The sequence below is a fragment of the Amphiprion ocellaris genome, chromosome 5, assembly GCF_022539595.1.
Source record: "Amphiprion ocellaris isolate individual 3 ecotype Okinawa chromosome 5, ASM2253959v1, whole genome shotgun sequence".
In the NCBI taxonomy this organism is placed as follows: domain Eukaryota; kingdom Metazoa; phylum Chordata; class Actinopteri; family Pomacentridae; genus Amphiprion; species Amphiprion ocellaris.
This window is the reverse complement of record NC_072770.1, coordinates 39,480,191-39,506,614: the sequence shown is the minus strand read 5'-3', so window position 1 is coordinate 39,506,614 and position 26,424 is coordinate 39,480,191. Positions and strand designations below refer to the sequence as shown.

At 41.4% G+C, this 26,424-nt stretch overlaps 2 protein-coding genes across 5 annotated transcripts in view; both read right to left on the bottom strand.

Annotated features, from left to right (window-relative positions):
• The window catches only part of stab1 (stabilin 1), a 75,510-nt gene extending 68,713 nt beyond the window's left edge, over positions 1–6,797 (bottom strand). Inside the window, exons 1-9 of one of the 2 annotated variants that reach the window (XM_055010724.1) lie at positions 6,548–6,797; positions 5,298–5,419; positions 3,915–4,030; positions 3,155–3,240; positions 2,692–2,761; positions 2,397–2,492; positions 1,803–1,916; positions 652–839; positions 445–581 (exon numbers count right to left, since the gene is read on the bottom strand). In XM_055010724.1, the coding sequence (XP_054866699.1) occupies positions 445–581; positions 652–839; positions 1,803–1,916; positions 2,397–2,492; positions 2,692–2,761; positions 3,155–3,240; positions 3,915–4,030; positions 5,298–5,419; positions 6,548–6,598 (980 nt within the window). In that variant the 5' untranslated portion in view covers positions 6,599–6,797. The remainder of the gene's footprint in view (positions 1–444; positions 582–651; positions 840–1,802; positions 1,917–2,396; positions 2,493–2,691; positions 2,762–3,154; positions 3,241–3,914; positions 4,031–5,297; positions 5,420–6,547) is intronic. The other variant, XM_023262083.3, reaches the window with a different exon arrangement.
• A 7,590-nt stretch (positions 6,798–14,387) lies between these two features.
• The window catches only part of nisch (nischarin), a 38,540-nt gene continuing 26,503 nt past the window's right edge, over positions 14,388–26,424 (bottom strand). For 2 of the 3 annotated variants that reach the window (XM_023262106.3, XM_055010844.1), the window contains 12 exons: positions 25,269–25,591; positions 24,586–24,797; positions 24,096–24,487; positions 23,200–23,384; positions 23,072–23,120; positions 22,615–22,753; positions 21,175–21,325; positions 20,972–21,091; positions 20,596–20,757; positions 20,334–20,494; positions 19,323–19,468; positions 14,388–16,524 (listed from right to left, as the gene is read on the bottom strand). In XM_023262106.3, the coding sequence (XP_023117874.2) occupies positions 16,212–16,524; positions 19,323–19,468; positions 20,334–20,494; positions 20,596–20,757; positions 20,972–21,091; positions 21,175–21,325; positions 22,615–22,753; positions 23,072–23,120; positions 23,200–23,384; positions 24,096–24,487; positions 24,586–24,797; positions 25,269–25,591 (2,353 nt within the window). In that variant the 3' untranslated portion in view covers positions 14,388–16,211. Of the gene's footprint in view, positions 16,525–19,322; positions 19,469–20,333; positions 20,495–20,595; positions 20,758–20,971; positions 21,092–21,174; positions 21,326–22,614; positions 22,754–23,071; positions 23,121–23,199; positions 23,385–24,095; positions 24,488–24,585; positions 24,798–25,268; positions 25,592–26,424 lie in introns of those variants that run through there. The other variant, XR_008601746.1, reaches the window with a different exon arrangement.

Sequence of the window (26,424 nt, the reverse complement as noted above, 5' to 3'; positions counted from 1 at the left end):
CAAAAACAAGACAGAAAATGACAAAAACAAGACAGAAAATGACAAAAACAAGACACAAAACAACAAAAAGGAGACAGAAAATGACAAAAAGGAGACACAAAATGACAAAAAAGAGACACAAAACAACAAAAATGAGACAAACGACAAACACAAGATGCAAAATGATGAAAAACAGACAGAAAACAACAAAAATGTGACACAAACAACAAAAACGAGACATAAAACAAAAACAAGACAGAAAATGACAAAAACAAGACAGAAAATGACAAAAACAAGACAGAAAACGACAAAAAGGAGACAGAAAATGACAAAAGCGAGAGAAAACGACAAAGACAAGACAGAAAACGACAAAAGAAACAGAAAACAAACAAAATGAGATGCAAAATGACAAAAAGGAGATAAAACGAGAGAGGGGAAGAGATAGAGCTGGATAGTGGTTCTGACCTTGGTCGTCCGTCCAGTTCCGTCCTGCAGGTGGCGCTGGAGTGGCAAGTATCAGCTGAGCAGGCGGAGACCAGCCGGCAGCCCGACTCAGTGCCGCCTCCTACTGGAGACATGCCGGCCATGCACTGGCAGCTGGACTGGGACACACAGAACCGGGTCAGACACAGAACCGGGGCCGGTCCCCCCTGGGTTCGGACCACTGCTCACCTTGTTGGCTCCCTTGAAGACACAGACGGTGGAGTTGGACGGACAGCCGCCGTTATTGTCGCTGCAGGGGTTCCTGGGAAGGCAGACCCGGCCGTCACCCTCATAGTCGGGTTTACAGACGCAGCTGATCCGGGATCCCTGAGAGGAACACTGAGCGTTGACGTCACAGTCCCTCTGAGAACAGACACCTGGAGACAGGAACATACCTGAGTCCTAGTCCTGAGACCTGGTCCGGTTCAAGTTAACCGATAAAGGTGTCAGTAAATGTATTGTAGAGCAGCTGTAGTACCTGGATGTTTCACCAGGGGGAACCATCAGGTACTACAGCTGCTCTACGATACATTTACTAAGGTGCACGACCTTCTTCTGCCTAACTGGTTAAGATAATTTCAATCAGTTTTATGTCGACAATCAGACCCCCCTCTCTGTTCAGGCTGATAAAACGACAAAAAAGAGACACGAAATGACAAAAACGAGATGCAAAACAACAAAAAAGAGACACAAAACAACAAAAACAAGACACAAAATGACAAAAATAGACCCAAAACGACAAAAATGAGACACAAAATGACAAAAACAAGACACAAAATGACAAAAATAGACTCAAAACAACAAAAATGAGATACAAAATGACAAAAAAGGACAAAAATGAGACACAAAGCGACAAAAACAAGATGAAAAACAACAAAAATGAGACACAAAACAACAAAAACGAGACAAAACGACCAGAACGCTATACAAAACAACAAAAACGAGACACAAAATGGCAAAAACAAGACACAAAACAACAAAAATGAGACACAAAATGACAAAAACACAAGACGACAAAAATGAGACACAAAACAACAAAATTGTTACAAAAAATGGCAAAAACGAGACACAAAATGACAAAAATGAGACAAAACCACAAAAACAAGACACAAAATGAAAAAAACGCAGCACAAAATGACAAAAACAAGACACAAAACCTTGTGGAACATCCAGGTACTACAGCTGCTCTACAGTACATCTACTGACTTCCTGTATCATCTACTGACTTCCTGTACCGTAGATCAGCTGTAGATCTGGAGAAAATCAACAGCAAACATCATAAATGTTCCTGAAATCAGAACATTTCAGGTTAAAGCTGGTTCCAGATAGAGCGTTCCTACTGGTGCATTTGTTCTGGTTGTTCCTCCGGTATCCGGGCAGACATTCACAGGAAGCAGCTTCTCCGTCGCCTTTACAGAACGAGTAGGGAGGGCAGTTACTGCAGCCGCCGCTCACTGGAGGAAACACGACAACAACACAATAATAAGACAACAACACAATAAGACAAACACACAAGAATAAGACAACAACAGAACGAGTAGGGAGGGCAGTTATTGCAGCCGCCTCTCACTGGAGGAAACATAACAACACAACAATAAGACAACACAACAACAACAACACAACAAAAAGACAACAACACAACAATAAGACAAACACATAAGAATAAGACAACAACAGAATGAGTAGGAAGGGCAGTTACTGCAGCCGCTGCTCACTGGAGGAAACACAACAACAACACAACAATAAGACAACACAACAACAACACAACAAAAAGACAACAACACAACAAGACAAACACACAACAATAAGACAACAACAGAATGAGTAGGGAGGGCAGTTACTGCAGCCACTGCTCATTGAAGGACACACAACAACAATAAGACAACAACATATCAACAACAAATACATAACAACACAACAGGTCTTGGACTCACCGTGGTCACAGCGCCTCCCGGTGTACGGAGGCTGACACAGACACTGGCCATCACCCTCTGGACCTGCATTACACACTCCATGTTCACAGTCACACACTACACACAGACACACAGACACACAGACACACACATGTGCGCACACACACACACACACACACACACACACACACACACACACACACACACACACACACACACACACACACACACACACACACACACACATACACATGCTCTGATGGTATCGTTTCTGCTTCGAAATGTTTCTTCAGGAAGTCAGGCGGTCAGACTTTACCTTTATCACACTTCTCTCCGTAGGCGTTTGGATTCTTACAGTTTTGACACGAGAACCCAGAGAACCCATCCTGAAGAGAGAAAACCACCAGATAGAAACCACCAGAACCTCCTCAGAACCTCCTCAGAACCATCTGGTTCTTTATCTCCACTAACTTTATTCATGATCAGAGTTCTACCTTCATCCTGGGAATATTTCCAGAGTCCTTGAAGTCTGTAGAGGAGAAGGTTCTAGAGTAGACCTACCGACAACTGGACAGTTGTCGGTAGGTCTACTCTAGAAGGTCTGCTCCAGAACTTTCTCCAGGGGACGTTCTCCTCTGTGGACTTCAAGGATCTGGAACTCCTAGAACTCTGATCATTGATAAAGCTACTGGAGATGATCAGGTGGTTCTGAGGAGGTTCTGGTTGTTGGTTAACGTTGTCCAGATCATCAATCCATTGGTGATCAATCAGTTTCTTACGTCGCAGATGCAGCTCCCGTTGCCAACGTCTCCGTCAGAACAGACTCCGTGGAAGTTGCAGGTTTTTCCCGACCAGCTGGGACAGGCTGAGAATCAGAAATCCATTCGTTATTTCTGGTTTCATGGACCCAACAGAAACTGGTTTCCAAACCAAAACTGGATCAGATTTAAACCGTTAAACTGTTATTTACTGATGGTCCTGTTTGCCTAAATTACAGCTAACATCCAATAAAATCACTAAAAATATATATATTCACGTGCTGATTGTAAAAAACTACAGATTTAAAATCAGTATTTTGTTATTTTACATTTGACAATAAAAAATAAGAAAACAACCAAAATGAGACACAAAGCAACAAAAACAAGACGCAAAATGACAAAAACGAGACAAAAACGACAAAAATGCCACAAAACAACAAAAATGAGACGCAAAACGACAAAAACAAGACACAAAACTACACCTTATGTAGAAAAACTCATATATCATACGAATTATATTAACTATAAAGTATGAAATATTTATCTTTGTTCATGTTTCGCTCATTTTTATCGATGTTCTTTGACCTTTAAACTGTGTAGTTTCTGTTTCACTTTAAGAAAAATGTGTTTATGAAGTTTTTATTCTGGTGTCTGGTTTCTGATTGGATGTTTGGTTCTTTCCGTTTCTGTGTCTGTTTTCTGATCGGATGTTTGGTTCTTTCTGTTTCTGTGTCTGTTTTCTGATTGGATGTCGGAGTGTTTGGTGTGTTGGAGGTCTTACGGAGACACAGCGCCCCCCAGTGCTGAGGGCAGCACTGAGGAGACATGAAGTTCCTCACACAGATGAGCTGACATCCATGAAGCTGGAGATCCCTGCTGCCAACCTGGACCAGGTAACTGTAGAGGAGAAGAAGGAGAGGATGAAGGACCAACCAGACCTCCAGAATCTACATACAATCCTATGTTTTGGTTCATTCACACACTTATTAAAGGTCTTCTGGAGGAAAGTTCTGAGGTCAGATGGAACAAAACCTGAAGGTGAGGCCTTTAACCCCAAGAACACCAAACCTACCACCCAGCATGTAGGTGGCAGTATCATGCTCTGGGGTTTTCTAGAAGAGCTTCTGGAATGGTTTCAGACTGGATGTTGGACTGGTTCTGGACTTTCTTGGGAGTGGTTCATGTTTGGTTCCAGTCTTGGTTTTGGATGTGATTTAAAGTTGGTTTAGGATTTATTTGACTCTGGACCTGGTCCTGGATGAGGACTGGTTTCAGATGGTCTTGGATGGGTCTTGGACCTTTTTAAGGAGTAGTTTAGATTTTGTTTTGGTCCCCATGTTGTACTGGTTTTAGACCTTTTTACGACTGATTACGGACTGGTTTCAGGCTGTCCTGGGCGGATCTTTTTTTAACCCCAAGAACACCAAACCCACCGTCAAGCATGGAGGTGGCAGTATCATGCTCTGTGGAGCTGGAGCTTTCCACAAAGTAAATGGAATAATGAAGGAGGAGGATCACCTCCACGTTGTTCAGGAGAACCTAAAACCATCAGCAGAAGGTTGATCTTGGACACAGTTGGATGTTTCAACCAGAAAATGAGTCCAAAGACACATCAGACGTGGTGAAGAAAAGTTTCCATCAGGCTGGAATGAAGGTTCTAGACTGGTCTCCACAAAGTCCTGACTTAAACCCATCAAGAACCTGAAGAACCAAGTCAGAAAGACAACACATGTAGTGGAACTGCATCAGAACTGGTTCCACTACATTTGTTGTCTTTCTGACTTAGACTTGAGTCAATTAAATTGATAGTATAATGATACTGCCACCTCCATGCCTGACAGTAGGTATAGAGTCTGGAGGAGTCAAAGATAAACCAGAAGATTGAAACCAGAAGAACCGAACTGAGGTGGAAACGGATTAATTAAACCAAATATTAACATTTCTGTTTGTATATTTATGATCCAGAAGACCTTTAATGAATCTATTAAAGAACCAAAACACAGGTTCATTGACGAAGACTCAAAGACTCAAAGATTCAATTCTAAGTTCAGAGCTCTAGGAGTCACTGGAGACTACAGACTGATGATAAACATGAGTTCTAGGTGTGTTCCAGGTGTGTTATGGTGTGTTCCAGGTGTGTTATGGTGTGTTCCAGGTGAGTTACCTGCAGTTTGTGGTTCCTACGCTGCTGAACCCTCGGGGACAGCTGCTGTCGGCGGCGCAGGAAGTGCAGCTGGAATGAACTTCCTCCCTCTGAGGGAAATCACAGTGACCAGGGGGTGGAGTCTAAAACACACAGGTGAGACTCACTGGTGACAGCAGTACAAGAACACAGGTGAGATACGTCCAGTCAGCAGGTGATCATGTGACTCACGACGTGCCGCCCTATTGGACGAAAATATGTTTAAGAAAATAAAACAAAACATGATGAACAAAAAAATATACGTAGAAAACACAAAAAACTGTAAAATAAAGAAAAATAAAATCAAGAAAAAAATCTAAAGAAATAAGTAAAATATACAACCCCCCCCGTAAAATAACGAAAAAATAAAGAAAATAAAGACAAAAGAAATTTGAATTAAAGAAAAAAAATCAGTAAAATATTTGTAAATACCAAAAATCTGTAAAATAAAGAAAAAATTCTGTAAAATAAAGAAAAAATATGTTAAAGAAAAAATCTTTAAAATAAAGAAAAAAGTAAAATATCGAAAAAAAATCTCTAAAATATAGAAAAAATGCAAAATATAGACAAAAATGCAAAATAAAGAAAAAATAAAATAAAGAAAAAATCGTTCAATTAAAGAAATAAGTAAAATATACAAAAAACCCTGTAAAATAACAAAAAAAATAAAGAAAATAAAGACAAGAGAAATTTGAAATGAAGAAAAAAATCTGTAAATGTCTGTGAAAATATTTGTAAAATAACACAAATCTGTAAAATAAGGAAAAAATAGGTTAAAGAAAAATCTTTAAAATTAAAAAGTAAAATAGGGAAAAAAAATCTCTAAAATTTAGAAAAAATGCAAAATATAGAAAAAGTAAAAAGAAAAAACTGTAAAAAAAGCAAAAAATCTATAAAATAACAAAAATAAAATAAAGAAAAATTGCAAAATCAAGAAAAATTGTAAAATATAGAAAATAATCTGTTAAATAAAAAATCTCTAAAATAAAGAAAAAAGTAAAATATACAAAATATAATCTGTTCAAGAAAAAAAGTAAAATTTAAAAAATCACTTATTTTAAAGATGTTTTCTTTTTATTTGATGAATTATTTGCTATAGTTTTAAAATACATAGAAATCATTCAGTTACCAGAAAATACTCACAAACACCTGGTAAAAAATACTGTAACACAAAGAAATGAAGGAGCTGATTAATGAGGTTAATTAGTTATTATTGATTGGTTATCAGCTACCTGCTCCTGCACAGACATCTGCAGACAGACCAACAGCAGCAGCAGCATCATGATCGTCAAACATTCAGAAGAAGAGCAGAAGTTTTCCTCTGGGTTTAAGTGAAGCTTCGACTCAGAGAACAGTAAGAAGAAGAAGCAGCAGCAGCGAGAACATCGTCGCCTGAAGACTGAAACCTGCCGCCAGAACAGTCAGATAAAGTTCAGCCGTTATCAGGAAAATATCCAAAGACCGAGCAGAGAGCGACGCTGCAGAGTTTCCTCTGGTCAGGAAGGAAAGAAAACGTTGGACAGGAACCTCCCAGGAACATTGGTCTCCTCCTCCAGGAAGCAACACAACAAACTCACACATTTATTCTCCAAATGATCGGAGAGGATTTAAACTCCGGTTCTCTGTTGGAAAAAGTTCAGAATTAAAAATAAAAACCTTTTCTTGTTAACAGTTTTTCCTAAACCAACTGATTTTAAAAAACATGAAAAATCCCCTGAAAGAACCAGAAGAACCTCGTTTATCTCGTCATCCTAATGTTTAGTTGGTTTTTTATTAACTTTTTGTCTGTTTTTGGTCCAATTTTAGTTGATTTGTTTGTGTGTATTTTTTCTGGTTTTGGTCTCATTTGTTTGTTGTTTTTTTTTTTTTTTTTTTTTAAATTAACTTTTTGGCTGCCAAAGAAAATAAAACTGAGATTTTCTTCTAGTTTTGGAAAAGATGAATAATTTTCTCCCTGTTGTCTGATAATAAACAGTTTGAACATTTAAAAGTGAAACTTGGAGGTTTTGTGTCCGTTTGTTTTTTTATATTTTGTCTGTTTCTGGCCTCTTTATATCTTTTTATTTAACCTTTTGTCTGGTTTTGTATCTATTTCTAGCTGTTGCTTAATTAACTTTTTGGCTATTTTGTGCTGTTTAGTTGATTCATTTTGTATTTTTTGTCTGTTTTTGGTAAATGAACTGATTTTTAACAAGAAAACACAAAATAACCGGAAGAATGTCATTTTAAGTGTCCGTCTGCATAAAACACATAAAAATAACACTAAATCAGATGAAACTACTTCCTGTTCTTCAGTCATCAAGATTTCAATAAAGTCTTTAAAGAAACAACAGATTAAAAAACTACAAATCATGAAAAAGTCTAAATACTAACAAAAGGAAGAACCTCATTTTTAAATAATTCTTATCAACTTCAATACATTAAATTTCCTTTTAGACAACATAAAAATATGAAACAACTTCATTTTTCTGAGAGATAAAGATCTGAATGTTGCGTGTTAAAACATAAAAACTGATTAAAATTAAAACTAAAGTAAGATCTTAAAGAAATCACTTTAAGAACCTTCCAGAGAAGTCCGGTTGGGTTCTACTGAGGTTCCTACGAGTATACCAACTTTTCTTTTGTAGGAACTTCAGTAGAACCCAACTGGACTTCTCTGGGAGGTTCTTGAAGACGTTTCGTCTAAGTTCCTACGATTAGACAAATTTTTCTTTCTTTTCTTTTTATCTTGAAAATGCCCTCCCAAAGAAGTCCAGCTGGTTTCTACTTAAGTTCCTACGAGGTTTCCACTGAAGCTATTATGAGTATTGAAACTTTTCAAAAAGACAAAAACATGAGAAAATGAAAGTGGAGCAGTGGAATGTTTTTAATTTGTAACAAAGTCCAGAAAACACAAAATTTTCCTTTTAATAAACAAAAAATTGAAACTACTTCATTTTTCTGAGTGATAAAGATTTAAATGTTGCGAATTTAATTAAAAAGGTGAATTTCCAGACTTCGTATGATCATAACTGCAGTAACTTGATTATTTAAAAACTTAATTTGGGTAAATATATGCTTTTAACATTAAACCATATGTTAAATATTAATTTCACTTGGTTTTTCTGGTTAAAAAAGACTCTTTCATGTCAAAGTGAAAATAATTTTGTAAAAACCCGTCAACGTGAGGAACTGATTTTATTTTTATTATGTTTAAAGAAAACTTCATGAAGTTAAAGTGTTGGTCAGAAATGTCTTTATATTTGCTGAACGAGTTATAGTTAAGCCTAATAAATATGAATGATTTCTGAAGCAGACATAGTTACTGAGGATGAGCAGAAACAGGAGGTTTGTTGTGTAACTCTGAGGTTTATCTGGTAGAGAGATGGTCAGAGTGAATCTGCTGACGGTAAGTAAAAGTGATTTGACTAAAAGTTCTTCAGTAACGGAGTCCTGAGGAGCTGCTGGGAAATGTGAGCTGACAGGAAGTTGCGGGAGGATTTCCTGTCACTGACATTCTGACGGATTCCCGGTCAGCTGACTGGACGTGTGAAAGTGGAGTTTCCTGGACTGGATGGACGGAGCAAGGAGAGGTCAAACTGGAACACAACAGCAGGAAGCAGCTGCTTTTATTCTGAAAGACCTACCCTCACACTTCCTGTCACAAGCTTTAAAAATTCTGGTAGACACTGAGAACGGAATCAACGTCGGAGTTCAAATCTCACTCTGGACACAAAACGTTGAGTTAAAAAGCTTTAAAGTAATTTAGATATTTGAGACATGAAAGACTTTACGGTGAAGGAAAAGTTCATCTAATCGGAGGAGCTTCAGGAGAAACCACCTGGACGAAATGTCTATAAGAACCTCCCAGAGAAGTCCAGTTGGGTTCTACTGAAGCTCCTATAAAAGGAAAGTTTGTACAATCATAGGAGCTTCAGGAGAAACCCACTGGACTTCTCTGGAAGGTTCTTGAAGATGTTTTGTTGAAGCTCCTATGATTATATAAACTTCTGAAGTTCTACGAGTATACAGAATTTACCTTCTTTTCTTTTTTCTTGAAAAGAACCTCCCAGAGAAGTCCAGCTTGTTTCTACTGAAGCTCCTACGAAAGAAAAGTTTCTACGATCATACGAGCTTTAGCAGAAAACCAACAGGACATCTCTGGGAGGTTCTTGAAGAGGAAACGTTTCATCTTCAAGAACCTCCCAGAGATGTCAGTTTTTTTTTTTTATATAAAAAAAAGCTAATTCACGCAAACACTCAGAACAAAATCAACATTAGAGTTGAAATCTCATTCTGGACAGAATTAAAACATGGAGTTAAAAAGCTTTAACCCTCCTGTTGTCTTCATTTACGGGCACCAAAAAATATTGTTCCCTTGTCTGAAAAAAAATCCAAAAACTCAGCAAAAAATTCCTCAAATTTATAAAAATTTGCAAAATCTTCAGGAGGAAAATTCCCAAAGTTCCTTAAAAGTTTCATTTAAAAGTTTTTTTTTTAAATCCCCAATTTTGGCAAGAAATAAAAATTTTAAAAAATAAAAAAAGTAAATATTTTCAAAAAATTAACAAAAATCTTCCCCAAAAAATTCTAAAAATATCTAAAGTGATTCCATATATATCAGTAAAACTTCTAATATTTTCTTTAAGAACATTCACATTCACAAATTTGCTGCATTTTGGTTGATTTTTTTCTGAATGTTCTTAAAGAAACTTTTTTTTAGCATTTCTTTTTTGCACCAAAAAATGTTCCAAAATTTTCCCAAAAATGTTGAAAATGTGGACATCAGAAGTTTCACTGTGAAAATAAATATTTTTCCACATTTTCAAACTTTAAATTGGGTCAATTTGACCCACAGGACAACACGAGGGTTAAAGTAACTGACATTTTAGACGTTTCAGTGAAGGAAAAGTTTGTATACTCGTAGGATGTTCGGTAGGAACCAGCTGGACTTCTCTGGAAGACAATAAAGTCTGTATACTCTTAGATCTTCAGAAGTTTGTCTAATCGTAGGAGCTTCCGCAAAATGTCTTCAAGAACCTCCAGAGAGGTCCAGTTGGTTTCTACTGAAGCTCCCATGAAAGAAAAGTTTGTTTTCACGTTAAAGCAGCTTTAATGGTCTGAACTCAATTTTCTTCATAGCTGGTGATTTATTTATGCTCAGGTTTAGATGATCATGAGTAAAATTAAGGCCAGAAGATGCGTAATTACGGTTCTTTTAAGGTTCTTTTACTGCACAGCTGCTAGAACATTGCTTTGATTTATTTTACAGTTTTTATTTTACAGTGTAAAGTCTGTATTTTACAGTTTCATGATAAATAAATCGATACTTCTGGACAATACCACATCCGTTCTCAGCAGATTCTTCTCAACGTCATGAGTTCTGGATGATTGAAATCAACATAAACACACATATTTAAGAAGTTCTTCTGTTTCAGCTGTTGTTTTGTTTGGACCAGCTACAGATTAAGGACAGCTTTCAGAACAACTTGAGGACATTCTGAGCCAGTTGGTAATCAGACGTCAGATATGAAGCTGCTGAAGGACGCCGACATTTATCAGAAAACACTGTTATCTCCACAAACCTTCAGCAGATGGGGAAAAAAAACAGACCAAAGGACAAAAGATGTAGCGTCGAGTCATGAAAACCGCTCAGATGCATGAGTCAGCGTCAGAGAGAGAGAGTGACCTCGAATCAGAACCAGAAGAAACAGACCAGAAGATTGACTGGATCTGGATCCACCAGAACCAGAACCAGAAGAAACACCTGCGTCTGATTTAACGTCTCAAAGTTACTATTTCACTTTTAACTGTTTCCAATCACTCCGTTTATGAAATAAATCTGTTTTTCTGCTGGTTAAACTTAAAATAAACCACCTTAAACCGGTTCAAGCCTGCTTAATTTTCACACTTTTAGCTGCTAAACTGATCATTAACTAGCCTGAACTGGTTCTTTATTCCGACATTCAAACACAAACCAAAGTTTAACTAAACTGAGCTAAACTGTTTGAGCTGCTAACGCCAACTGTTAGCTTAGCTGAACCAAACGTTTAGCTAGCTGCTCAATAAGGGTCATTAGTTAACCCAAACCAGACCATTTTACCAGCTAGCTAGCTAGCTGGGCAGCTAACTGAGTGGCTCAATAGTCGAGACTAACGCTAACAAAATCCTTTCTGAACTAAAAATTAACCCATGTGTTAGCAAAAGGCTAAAGTGGCTTATTAGCTCACCAAACCAACAAGCTAACCAGAATCAGAGTTTTCAGTTAGCTGCTAAACTGGACAGCTAACTGACTGGAAACAACCAGTTTCACCTGCTAACTAAACCAAACCATAGAATAATAAGATTCAGCTGAAGCGGACCGGTAGTGAAAATAGACTAGACTAAACTACACTAAACTTAACTAGAATAAACTAAACTACACTAAACTACACTAAACTTAACTAGACTAAACTACACTATACTAAATTAAACTAGAATAGGCAAAACTACACAAAACTAAAATGTTTGTGCTGTGAAACTAGACTAAACTAGACTAGACAAAACTAAACTAGACAAAACTAAACTAAACCTGACTAAACTAGACTAAACTAAACTAGACTAAACTAAATTACAATAGACTAAACTGAACTAAACTAGACTAGGATTTTCAGGTCAATTCAGAACATCGTGAAGAAACCGGAGCAGGTTCTGAAGAGGTTCTGGTTCCATGCCTGATGTGGAACCAGAATCTCTTCAGAATCTGGTTCAATTTCCTCATGAAGCAGGTTCTGGTTCCACATCAGCAGAACGTTCTCTAAACCGCAGTGTCACTCTTCATGTGATTGAATGTTTTTCCTCCTCAGCAGACTAAACTAGGCTAATCTAAACTAGACTAATCTAAACTAAACTAGACTAAACCAGACTAAACTGTTGGTGCCATTAAACTAAACTAGATTAGACTAGATTAGACTAGAATAAACTAAACTAGACTAATTTAAACTAGACTAAAATAGACTAAACCAAATTAAACTAGACTAAACTGTTGGTGCTTTTTAACTAGACTAGGATTTTCAGGTCAATTCAGAATGTCGTGAGGAAACCGAAGCAGGTTTTGAAGAGCAGGTTCTGCTTTGGTTTCCGCACAAAGCAGATTCTGGTTCCACATCAGCAGAATGTCCTCTGAACTGCAGCGTCACTCTTCATGTGATCGAATGTTTTTCCTCCTCAGCAGCAGAATTCTTTCCCACCAGTCTGCTGACCTCCAGAACCCGGAGCTCAGATGTGCTGATCCGACTCATCCTAGTTCCGTATCTCTGCGTTCAGCCATCCCAAAACGGAAACGTGCCGGTGAGGCCAGACAGGAAACAGGAAGCAGAGCGGGTTCAGAGGTGAGCTTCAGAACCGCCGACTCATCAGAACCTTGCAGCAAAACATCTGAAACAGTCATGGGTTCTGTTGGACCGCCTCAACGTTCTGCTGAACCGCCTCAACGTTTTGCTGAACCGCCTCAACGTTCTGCTGGACCGCCTCAACGTTCTGCTGGACCGCCTCAACGTTCTGCTTCCAGAACGCTTTAAAAATGACCTGAATGAAGTTGAGTAGAAGAATAACTGACAGAATAAACCCGGATCAGAGTTCCGGGGTTCTTCGTATTCTTCGGTTCTGGTCCAGTTCAGGTTCCAGCTATTGGTTCCATCACAGTGATGTCGGTGCTTCATGTAGGAAACAACAACAAAAATAAACTTTTAAAGGTTGCAAAAACTAGTTGAGGAAAAAATAATATTTCATCCTCTTTTATTTCGGTCCAGCTGTGATCTTTGCTCAGATTTTGTCTGACACGAAGATAAAATGTTTTATTTCATGAACTTTTTTCCCCCTCTTTTAAATAAAATGTAGATTAAAAAGTCCGTTTTTATAAACTTAGTTCAACAGATAATCCAAGTTTCAGCTACAAAGACCGTTTAACAGTTAGTTCGACCCTCAGACGACCAACTGTCAGGCTAACTGATTTTCAGGCTAGCTAACTGTTGGGCTAACTAGTTGTCACTATAATTGTCAGTGACTAACTGTTGGGCTAACTGTCAGGCTAACAAACTGTTCAGCTGTCAGGGTAAATAAATGTCGAGCTAAGTAGTTGTCACTTTAAATGTCAGAGTAACTGCCAGGCTAACCATTGGGATAACTAAGTGTCAGGCTAAATAAGTGTCAGGCTAACTGTCAGGCTAAATGTCAGGTTAACAGTCAGGCTAACTAAGCGTCAGACTAACTAAGCATCAGGCTGACTATCAGGCAAACAAACTGTTGGGCTAACTGTCGAGATAAATAAATGCCAAGCTAACTAGTTCTCATGTTGTCAGAGAGACTAAGTGTCAGGCTAACTATGTGTTGGACAGGCTGACTAAGCGTCAAGCTAACTGTCAGGCTAACTAAGTGTTGGGCTAACTGTCAAGGTAAATAAATGTCCAGTTAACTAGTTGTCACTTTAAATGTCAGAGTGACTGTCAGGCTAACTACGAGTCAGGTTAATAGTCAGGCTGACTATCAGGCTAACAAACTGTAAGGCTAACTAGCTATCAAGTTAACTATCAAGCTAACAAACTGTCGGGCTAAATGTCAGGTTAACAGTCAGGGTAGCTAATTTGATAGTCTGTCAGGGTGACTAAATGCCAAGCTAACTAGTTCTCATGTTAATCATCAAGCTAACTAAGTGTCAAGCTAACTGTCATGCTAACTAACTGTCAGGCTAATTAACTGTTGGGCTAACCATCAGGCTAACTACTACGCTAACTGTTAGGCTGACTGTGAACTTAAACTGACTTTTACTGAGCAGTTTCAGCTTCAACTAATTCGTTGGGTTCCTTCATTGAAAGTTAAATTTCTCTTCTACTCAGGTTCACCGTTTCTTTATGGAGCAGAATTGTGTTCTTTCATGATTTTCACGGCTCTGTTTTCAGTCAGTTCAGTTCATGGACTTTAACCAAACCAGACTGAATTTTTGGAATTAGGAAGATGGAGAATGTGGTTTTAACTTGTTCTGCTGATGTTAAACCAGATGCTGTCTTTTCTACAGAAACTGACTCATCGGTTCCCTAAAAACTCCAAACCATGAAGTCGAGGTTTTATTTTCACTTTAATTCAGTGGCATTCCCCTTTAACAGGATGTACAGAACAGAGGTGGAGAACAGACCGGCCTCCTGTCGACAATAACGTACAAAAACTGAACAAAAGAAAGAAAATATTAAAAAAGATAAACGCTCCATGATAATACTGGATATGAGATTTCAGAAACATTATCAAGATGTTTAGTAGAAAATCAGCTCCGGGATGGAAAACATCCATCCGTCCAGAAGCAACAATTATATTAATATCATATTAATGAAAAGCTTCAATGTACAGTCGGCTAAAAAAATCAATAATAATAATAACAATAATAATAACAACAATAATAATAATAATACTGCTCCATCAGGTACAATGTGCGAGAAATAAAGCGTTCAGGTTGGGTTTCCTCACCAGAGATTTTTGGTTTTAAAGCAACTTCATATAAATAACAGCAAACAAATCAAAAAAAACTTTGGAGACACAAAGATCCAGAGGCTAATACTTTCCCTCTGATCCCAGTGTTTGTGCTAAGCTAGGCTAACAGCGACACGTCGTCTGGAGGTGAAACTGATCTGAGACATGTTTCTCCAGAGCCGTTTCTTGAAGGTAACGTTGATTTAGGTCCAGTAGAACCCTGTGGACTGACTGCAGCGTCCCCTGCTGGTCAACACCAGTCTGTCTGCTAGCAAACAGGACATCTGCTGCATGTGAGGAGCTTCTTCACAAGAAGGTCCAGTTTCTTCAGGAGACACAATCTGTGGGTGGAGCCTGATTGCTGCCAGTTTGTAAAGTCATGATTTCTACCTGTATGCACATCATCATCATCTATCCAGGTCCAAGAAGGTCCATGAGTGTCATCATCAGCCCAGGTCCAAGAGGGTCAAGATGAAAGATCCACACTTCAAACTCAGTGACTTTCAAACAAGTGGTGCTGAGACAAATGTTGGCTCTGAGAATTTTAGGGGAGGTTCTCCAACATCATCTTCTCTCTGGAGGACTCTGGAGGAGCCCTGATGTTAAGTGGGAAGTTCTAAATTCTCCAGATATCCTGTGTTCTGTTCGCCCTAAAGAGAAAAGTTGCAGCCTTTCAGGAACCTCCAGAGCAGCAGAATGATGTGTCAGTAGATCCATGAAGTGGTCTTCAGAAGGTCGACTAAAGGCCTCAATATGTTTCTAATAAAACCATCGGAACAGTTCTGTTTTATAAAGGTGTGTGCTCATTAGAATAGTGCAGTAAGAAAGGAACCAGTTCTATTAGCAGGTAACCCATTCAAAGCGCGTTAATAAGTCAGAAGAAGAAGGTCCTGATGCCAGCTGTAGTTCCTGGTTGTTCCACCAGGTGGAGCCTCTTCGTGTTTAATCCTGTAGAGACCAGAGGAAGTTAAAGCAGAGAGCATTGTGGGAGTTTAGCAGCAATGGGCACCATGACAGAGACCTTCACCACAGAGAGAATGAAAAAGTTCTCTCTGTGGTCATTTTGTGTCTCTTTGTGGTTGTTTTGTGTCTTTCGGGTAGTTCTGATTGTAGTTGCAGTTATTTTGTGTAGCTGCTGTCTGGTTTCCACTTCCTCTGGTCACCGTGTTGTGATTATTCAACGGAGTGTTAAAACCTCCAGATGTTGACAACGCAGCTTCCTGGTGGACCTTCATCCAGACGTTCTAAAGGACAGTTTACTTCAAACCTTATTCTTGGTTCTGGACACATGAACTTCCTGTGGAGCTGCAGGTGAAACAGAAACACCTGGAGAACATGTGACAGTTTAAAACATACCGAGGCCGTTAAGCCAACCAACCCCGACTCCACGTTCCGTCATAGGACCCTCCAACCAGCCAATCAGCCGGTGAGCTCCACGGGCAGCTCACGGCTGCAGAGCGCCTCCCACTGGCGGGCCAGCAGCGAGATCAGCCTCTCTCTGCTGTCGGCTCCAGGCACGAAGACGCACCATTGGACCTCGCCCTCTGCGCCCCCTCTGGGCAGAGCCTCCTCCCCGGCGGCGGCGAAGTGGTCCATGGTGAGGTGGCAGAGCAGGTCGGGTCCGGGCAGGTCGTCGAACACCAGTGTCAGAGCCTGAGGGTAGGTCTGGTACCCCAGCAGGACCCGGTCCAGGTCCCGGATCCGCCGGGCTTCACGTAGCTGGTAGCGCTCCCTGCAGGACCAAACATATCCAAGACCAGCTCAGACTCACATCCTGACAGACGCTCAACTGGAATCTAACGTCCAGGAGATTGTTACTCCGCCAAGGAACGAGCAGAGTTATGTGATGATCGGCGTACGTTTGTTGGTGAATCTGTCTGTCTGTCTGTGTGAAACATTACTGAAAACAGAGCAACAGATTTGGATGAAATTTTCAGAGAAGGTCAGAAATGACACAAGGAGTAAGTGATTAGATTTTGGCAGTGATGTGGCTTATAGTCTGGATCTACAGCTTTGTTAAAGATTTCCCATTGGGAGATATAGCAGCCGGCATGGTGTTGGACGTTAAGTTCAGCCGTCAGCCTTATTTTGAATACAAATCCACCTTTCTGTCCTTCACTCATTCCTTCACAGTAAGAGCTTGTCTCCATTCCAGCTGCTTCTAAGTTTAGACACATCCTTTGCTAGACAGCAACAAGCTGGAACCGTTTTATCTTAATTTGAATTTTCTGTCTTTTCGGCAGCATCTTTGTCATGTTAAGAAACCGCTTCTTAGAGCATCACTTCCTGTGCTGCGGGAATGGTGACAAAATAAAAGCCTGCAAAATTAAAAATATGTCTTCAAAATAAAAGCATGGAAGGAACGCTTATTTTAACAGTAGCAAAACAAAGGTTTACCAAAATTGATGAACTGATCAACAGACCTTTATAAGAGTAATTTACACGCAATTCTGTATGCATACATAACATGCACATGCATAACACATGCTTGTGCTCAGCACAAGGTCATTTTTTATTAAAGATTTTATCCGTCGGAAATGATACGTCAACTGAACAGCCTTGGAGGAAGACTGAGCTCTCTGAGTGCTTTTCTAGTTAAGGCGCTTTTTCCACCAGCACCGACTCCACTCGGTTTAGATCATTTTCCATTACTGATTACCACCTCATCAGGGGTGGAGTCATCATCGCACGGCGGCCCGGAAGGCCCTGAACGTCATTTGTGTGTGACACAAATGCAACACAACAATGGAGGAGATGGTAAACCTGCTGCTCCATCTGTGGCTTAAAGTTTAAAAAAAAGAGCAATGATCACCGTCGCTATTGCCCGGTTATTTTTAAAATGCCAGGTTTGGTTTTGGTGAAGGAGTCGCTCTTGTGTGTCGTCACTCCCTGTCCAATCAGTAGCCTGCACTCTGTAGACATCACATTATCAGCTCCAATCAGCTCGCTGGGAACCCCAGCCCAGTAGGAACTATAATAGTTGTTGGTACCAGGAACTAAAGTAGTTGCTGGTACCAGGAACTAAAATAGTTGCTGGAACCAGGTACAAAAATAGTAGCTGGTACCAGGAACTAAAACAGTAGCTGGAACCAGGTACAAAAATAGTAGCTGGTACCAGGAACTAAAACAGTAGCTGGAACCAGGTACAAAAATAGTAGCTGGTACCAGGAACTAAAACAGTAGCTGGAACCAGGTACTAAAATAGTAGCTGGTACCAGGTACAAAAATAGTAGCTGGTACCAGGAACTAAAATAGTAGCTGGTACCAGGAACTAAAATAGTAGCTGGTACCAGGAACTAAAATAGTAGCTGGTACCAGGAACTAAAATAGTTGCTGGTACCAGGTACTAAAATAGTAGCTGGTACCAGGAACTGAAACAGTAGCTGGTACCAGGAACTAAAATAGTAGCTGGTACCAGGAACTAAAATAGTTGCTGGTACCAGGTACTAAAATAGTAGCTGGTACCAGGAACTAAAATAGTTGCTGGTACCAGGTACTAAAACAGTAGCTGGTACCAGGAACTGAAACAGTAGCTGGAACCAGGTACTAAAACAGTAGCTGGTACCAGGAACTGAAACAGTAGCTGGAACCAGGTACAAAAATAGTAGCTGGTACCAGGAACTAAAACAGTAGCTGGAACCAGGTACTACGTCCTGATGGAAAACCTCACAAACCCAGTAGAGTTGAGTAGGTGTTGTGGAAAAGCATCAACAGTCATCAGATTTTAATCGTCAGTACCTGAAAAACACCAAGAACCTTCAGATCTTTAACTTTCCTATCAACTACCTATTTTTAATGTTTGCTGACTTTATAAGTAAAGTGTGTTTGAGTGTTTTGAAAAGTGCTATACAAATAAAATGAATTATTATTATCAACTCACTGCCTACGGTGGAACATTCAGGTGGGAAAAATACTTTCTCAATCATAAATAAAAAATAGCCAAAATGAATCAGTCAAATTCTATAAAAAATAAACTCTGAGTTGTTCAGGACCATGAATCCATCAGTGTCCTCAGAGCAGGAGACCAGGATGGAAACTGATTATTGTAAAATAATAACCAAAGAGCAGTTTTTTTGTCTGGTTGCAGACAGAAGACTTCACAGAGCTGCAGGACTTCAGTGTTAAACTGGGTTTAAAGGACTGTGTTTCTGACTCAGACCTGAAGAATTTATTTTGAATTTGATGTTAACTGAAGCTCTGACGGATTCTTCCTGTCCTGCTCTGTCACACCGTCTGGTTTCCTCCTCAGTATGAGTCGAAGCTGCTCTACTTCCTGTTCCTCATCGTTCTGTCTGAGTCTTCCTGGTCTCCTCTTCTTCCTTCTCTTGTTGCTAAATGAAACTTCAGGCTGAACTGAGCAGACAGAACGTTAGAGCTCCATGATGGAAGACATAGAGCCACTGGTTTTAGTCTCAGGTTGTTACTACTTTATAAAATCAAGCCTTCAGGGGAATATTTACCTCCAGGTCTCTGAGACAAACCAAACGCCGGGTCAGTGTTCAGGTAAGTTCACACCTGCTGAGTTCTCACCTGGATGGAGGCTCTTTGGCGAAGTCTGGCAGCGGGTAGCTGACGTAGTCCTCGTCCAGCAGGAAGATGTCGGTGCTGGTGAGGATCAGAGTTCTGGGCTGGAGGATGGCAGATGGACCAGAACTCTGACTGGACGGAACCTGAACCTGCAGGAGAACCCGAGATTAACGTGGATCTACTGCACATAAAACATCGAGAGTAAAACACTGAAGAACAGATAAAACATGGAGAGTAAAACACTGATGAACAAAATTCCTTAAAATTCAGATTTTGTACTTAATATCAAACCAAGAGTTGTAGTATGACCAGCAGGAGACAATTGATGGCTGCAGTAAATTTGGTGACACTACAGTGTATAAAAGTTAAGTAATGGAATATTTGTGTCTCTTCGCTGTTGCAGTGGTTTTGCTATTTGCAGACGGTCCCTGTTCACTCGTTGCACAGCCGGCTGCTCATAGACATCAGTGCTATTTCTGCAACTTGAAAGACAGCAACTTTTGATAAAACTGGCCTCGTAGCACATTGTCTAGCTTACAGCGATTTGAAAGAGGCATTGTTTTTGTTTTTACAACGTATATCTCATGAGTTATTGATGCCGGAAGTACGAATCTGTGAATATCTTGCCAACTTTCCCAAAGTGAAACTTTTGCGAGATCCCGAGAAAGTTTCACGGGATTCTTCCAGTTTTTTTCTTCATGTCCCTTCCGGGGCTCCGTACTAAAACCACATAAAGATGGGGAAAAAAAAACAACCTAAAATATAACGCAAAACTAACACTAAAAGATTTAAATCAACCAATATATTAAGCAAAACAATCGCAAAAACACATAAAACAACCAGAATGTGATGTAAATCCAACTACAGACTCAGTGATCCAGGTTAAATCAGGAGGAATCAGATTTATTTAGAGAATAAAAGCTGGAATAAACATCTCCAACATCCTCTGATACCTCGTCAGGACTATGAATGAACTGTGAACAGGAAGAGGAGGTCCTCTGAAGACCTTCTCACCTGGAAGACCAGCAGGTAGAGTAGGACGTTGAAGGACCTGGAGCAGCTGGCCGGAGTCTTCCTCTCTGCCACGATGAAGGTCAGGTCTCCCATCTCCTCCTCGCTGGGGTAGATGAACTTCACCTGGCTGCTGTGGACCAGCTCGTAGTTCTGCATCTTACCTGCAGGGGGACAGAGACACACCTGTTCACTTTCCCACTGAGTCCAGGTGATCTCAGAGAGTCATCACAACACCTGGACAGGTAACCAAAGAGCTGGAAACCTGAGCAGGTGTGGGTGAACTGGGAGTAGAAGTCCTGGTCGGAGGGCTCTGGAGGAGGAAGCTGCTGCTGGAGGCTCAGCGTTGCCATCAGCTCCTGCAGGAAGACTCCGGTTCCATAACTGTCCCTGCTGAGGCAGCAGACGATGTGATCGGCTGATCCACCTGAACAGAAACACCAGGTGAGTTCAACCTCTGGACCAATAGCATGACAGCAGGTAGGAGAGTCACCTTCAGAAAAGTCACCAAAGTCACATCATTTATCAGACAGAAGCTGTAAAAGCTAAAGTAAAACCAGACTGAACGTCCTCAGGAACATTGTCCAGCTGAAGACATGAAATCTAGAACATTCAGAGGTTCCACCTGTCCAGGTTCTCACCTACAACTCTGAAGTATTGGTCGAACAGACCCACGTTCACCGCCAGCAGCTCAGACAGACTGATGGACAGACAGCAGACCAGGATGGAGTCTGGACCTCCAGCATCAGAGACCTCCAGGACTGAGGAACCACACGAACCAGATCAGAGTCCAATTAATACTCCTGTTCCTACATGTCTGGTTCCTACCTGTCTGTGTTCCTACCTGAGTGATGCGTCAGCGTGGAGGCGGAGTCTTCCAGCAGGAAGTAGATGTGGTCGGTAGACAGCAGAAGGCAGCAGGTGAGTTCAGCTTCTGGAGATTTATAAAGAACCACCGACAGCCACAGAACCTGCTTCAGATCCTCCAACTCAGACTGGTTTAGAAACAGAGAAGAAGAAACACCTGAGAGAAGAAGAAACACCTGAGAGAAGAAGAAACACCTGAGAGAAGTAGAAACCACCTGAATGTTAAACAAACACAAAAAGAGGTAAAACAGCGTAAACATGACGTGAAGCTACCAACATGGTGGACATGTAGAGTCCGGGGATGAGAATGACAAATGGAAAAAAACTCTGAAAATGTCTGCCGAATTTCACCTGTTTTTTAAAAAAACAATATCCCAATTTGGTGGGCTACCAAGGGGATACATGATCATCATCATTTATGGTACATTAAATTTTTGAGTTTCATGCCTTTCAAGGAATCTGTTCATTTAAATGCAACATATTTATACCCTGTTCATTTTAATTCTAATACAACATATTAAGATCCCAATATTTTGTTGTTCAAAGGAATGGCACAGTTTATATATGAATTAAAAGAAGTGAAATATACACAAAGAATCAAGTACCTTACCACAAATATGTTGTGAGCTGCTTTATCCACAGTGGTCAAAAATGTAATAAAATAAAAGTCCATCTGTGTTTCATTGAAAACAGTTCTTGATGCCGTTAGACTTGTCTATTTCCCTGGCACGATCCTCCTCCTTACGATACTAAACTTTCGCCATGCTGGCAAAAAAGGTTTTTTAGGTAACCAAAACAACCATAGGTCTATACGTATCCACGCACCAGAAATGATCAAAACTCAACAATATCGTGTGCTTGCATATCCGCGAAATTTAACATGTGGAAGGAAACAATCAGATGAAACTGGCGCCAAATTGCTGCCAAAAATAGGCAGATGTTGTCATTAACATAAATAGCGAGTGATGTTTACAGATAGCAATGCCGATTTCCGTTCTCACAGCTGTATCTGATTTTGCAATGCGCGTTGCCGAAAGATGTCGGCGGCGGGATGGCCATCACAAGCCTCGGCTCGCGACGCATCGGCCGGCCGGCCGCTTGCCTACACCTACCCCTACCTCCCTACAATTTTCTCAACGGATTTACACGATTCACAAAAACTATACTTTCGGCGGAAAAAAACTCGGAATTCCGCGGATCCGCGGAAAATTCTCATCCCTGAGAGTCCAGTTTCTTAAACTATTTTTTCTTTTGTTTTTTGTCATGTTCCTGGTTTGAAGTGTTCTGACTGAAAACGTCTCTGAGTCCTTCTTCAAGTCGTTCTGGTTCCACAGAGCTGCAGGACTTTAAACATGGACCTACAGGAGTTAAAATGAGACAGAGCGTCTCCTCATGGTGGACCAGAAAGTCGTCCTACCAGAGCGATGAATCTGTGGAAGTAGCCGAGCAGCTGCTGCCCTCCCAGCCCGGCCAGGAGCTTCAGCCCTGGGGAGAGACCCGGCAGGAGGTGGGGGTACGGATGGTTCTCCTCCACCTGGAGATGGGAGGAGTTCCAGCTGAGGAGAACATCTCAACATCAGCAGCAGGACAGAACAAGTCCAACAACAAGAGCACAGATGCTGAAGGTCAGCGGCTGGATTCTCATCTTTAGATTAAAGGAGTAAAAACACATTTTTTATTCATTCTTTAATAGAAACACTCTAACTACTTTTGTCTTGATCTTTCGTCAAGAGATAGGTCTACTCTAGAACTTTCTTCAGGGGACATTCTCCTCTGTGGACTTCAAGGACCTGGAACTCTGGAGACATTCCCAGTCTGAAGGTAGAACTCTGATCATTGATAAAGTTTCTGAGGAGGTTTCATCAGAAAGTTACCTGCTGCAGCTGTTGGACCTCCTGCTGCTGGAACAACGTCTGGAACGTCCTGATGACAAACGGCACAGACAGCGAGTTAAAATGAGCTCTGAGGTTTGCTGTTGGATGAAACAGAGGGCGGGGCTTACCTGTTGACAGGTAACCCTGCTGGTGGCAGCTCCTGCAGGGTCGGGGCAGAGCCACCACCTTCAGCCCCTCCAGAGAGGCTCTCCTCTGGCTCAGCTCCCCAAGGAAGGAGCTCCGGTCCTGGGCCAGAGGGAAGAGCAGCAGCAGCCTCTGATCAGCCAGCAGCAGATCCACACAGTGGCGCCTCCTGGAGGTGAGAACATGTAAAGACAGGTTTAAAAAGGAATTTACAGGAGAGAAATACTATTGGAACAAGCCCGACAAAGACGATGCAAAATCACTGAAACAAGACATAAAACAACCAAGACGACGCAAAACGACCAAAACGAGACACAAAACGACCAAAACGAGACGCAAAACAACTAAAACAAGATGTAAAACGACCAAAACGAGACACAAAATGACCAAAACAAGATACAAAATGACCAAGACAAGACATAAAATGACCAAAACGAGACGCAAAACGACTAAAACAAGATGGAAAACAACCAAAATGAGACACAAAATGACCAAAACAAGACAAAAAAATGACCAAAACAAGATGCAAAATGACCAAAACAAGATGTAAAACGACCAAAACGAGATGCAAAATGACCAAAATGAGATGAAAATTTAACTAAAAGGAGATACAAAATGACCGGGACAAGATATAAAATGACCAAAACGAGAGGGAAAACGATCAAAACGAGACATAAAAACAACACAGCCGAGACAAAATTAAAGTCCAGGAGAGAAAAATGACTAGAACAAGAGTCACATTTCAGATCTTCATGTCAGTGTCTCCGGACCGCAGTATTTACAAACCAGCTGTTCAATTAAAAAATGATCCACAGTGACTGAATATAACGTCTACAGAACCGTGGACCTGGTTCTGTTCCCGTACCGGTCCTCACCGTACCTGTGCAGGTGTTGTGGGTCGGGGCAGGTCCTGGTTCTGAGCTCAGATTCTCTCTCTGAGGGGTGAAGAACCACAGAACCGAGGGGCAGCCGGACCAGCCGGCACCAGGAGGCCCCACTCAGGTCCGAGCCGGTCCTCTCTTTCTCCGCCAGCTGCCTCAGGTCCATCTCCAGAACCCAGAAGTGTTGGCGGGTCAGGAAGAGGAGGACCGGCGGCCCTCTAGGTGAGACCTGGGACAGGACCAGGTGAGCGCTGGGGGCTGAGGAGGTGAGCAGGTGGGCGGCAAACCCTCCCTGAGCTCCACGACTCTCCTCCAGCTCCCAGGAGCTGATCAGGGAGGGAGGGATCAGCTGAGGGAGCTCCGGGTTGGACTGGACCTTTACGGTCTGGACCTGAAGGAGAACGTTTGATCAAGTCAAGGAACAATGAGGATGAATGGGCTCATGGAGCTTCAGTAGAACGTTTCTACGATCCACAGATCTCCTCTGACCTGGATCAGCGCCGTCAGCTCGGTTCTGGTCTGCCGAAGCTGCTGGGCCTCAGAGAAGATGTACCAGTGGGTCGACCCGGCTCGGAGCCCGAAGCCCAGGCAGGAGTCTGGAAGCTGGTCTGGAGAGGAGAGCTGGAGCTGAGAGTACGGAACCAGGAGGCCCACCTGAAGCCTGGACAGAACCTCCTCCATGGACCCGCTCTGGTTCTGCTCTGAGAACAAAGAGGACACACTGTTCTTTAGATTCACTCTGACCAGATCCTGGAGAACCAGAACCTTCCTCCTCCTGGTTCTGGTTCTCCAGGACCAACTCAGCATCCAGAGAGTTTTCAGGTTGAATTGCAAGCAGTGTTTCCTCAGACTGAGAGAAAAACTAAAAGAAAACGGCATAAACGAGACACAAAACGACAAAAACGAGACAAACGACAGAAAACTTAAGCTGTGTGTCCACTAGCTGTTATTTTCCAGCATGGCAACACACCGCATCTGAAAATCACACGGATGGCGGGCGGTCACTAGCAGACCACAACATAGTCACATGACAGCGCTGGACCAACAGCGGGCCACTATGTGGTCATGTGACCGAGCTCTCAGCTGGTAATAAACAGATTTAACATTTAGAAACTAAAGCTCTCAGCTGTAATAAACAGACTAAATCCTGTAAATAAACACCAGCTGCTTACCTGCATCCTGATTGGTCCCCGTGGAGTCAGGTGACAGGAAGACCAGGCCCAGCAGGTGTTGGGTCAGAACCAGACAGGCCTCCCTCTGCTTCAGCTCCTCCTGAGGTTCCGTCACAACACAGCAACACCACAGAACCCTGCTGACCCTCACCTCCTCCTCCTCCTCCTCCTCCTCCTCCTCCTCCTGCTCCTCCTCCTGCTGCTGCTGCTGCTGCTGCTGCTCCTTGCTGGGCGCCCCCTGCAGGCTGATGGAGGACGAGCAGAACACCTCCTCCAGGGAGTCGCCCAGACCCATCTCAAAGTAGCCGTCCCTGGAGCCGGGACTGGAGGAGCAGAACCAGTAGAACCATCAGAATCATCAGAACCAGAGAGGTCAGAGCTTCTAGAGATCATCTCATTAAGGAGAGTTTAAATGACAACACGTCCGATACCCTGATCCAACCTGAGACGTTCAGAAACCTTCGACAGATGAATAATAATCAGGAGGAACATTCAGACCTGCTGGTTCTGGTTCTGGTTCAGAAACCTTCGACAGATGAATAATAATCAGGAGGAACATTCAGACCTGCTGGTTCTGGTTCTGGTTCAGAAACCTTCGACAGATTAATAATAATCAGGAGGAACATTCAGACCTGCTGGTTCTATTTATGGATCAGATGTTCTACGTCTCTTTAGTTGGTCTTCATAACTGTGGTTGGTTTGGGTCTGTTTTTATTAACCTTTTAGCTGTTTTCTCCTTCTTTATAGCTGTTTTCTGCCTCTTTTAAGTGTTTTTTTGTATTTTTTTTTCTAGTTTCAGTCTCTTTATAGTTAGAATTCAACTTTTTGTCTGTTTTTAGTTGTTTTTTAAAATATTAACTTTATGTCTGGTTTTGTGTCTCTTTATAGTTGAAATTTAATTAAGTGTTCAGTGTTTTTTCTAAAAAATTTTAAGCTGTTTTCTGCCTCTTTTGTTGGTTGTTTTTTTAAATTAACTTTTTTCTCTTTAGTTGTTGTCAAGTCAAACTGGAAGAAGCTGAAACCTCAAAGACAGAAGAAGCATTGACACACAGGTGCTGCACTCAGATGGGGCGGAACCAATGCGCAGCTGCAGGTTTGCTACCTGCGGCATAAAAAGGGACACACGCAGCACTGAGGAGGGACTGAGAATAAATGA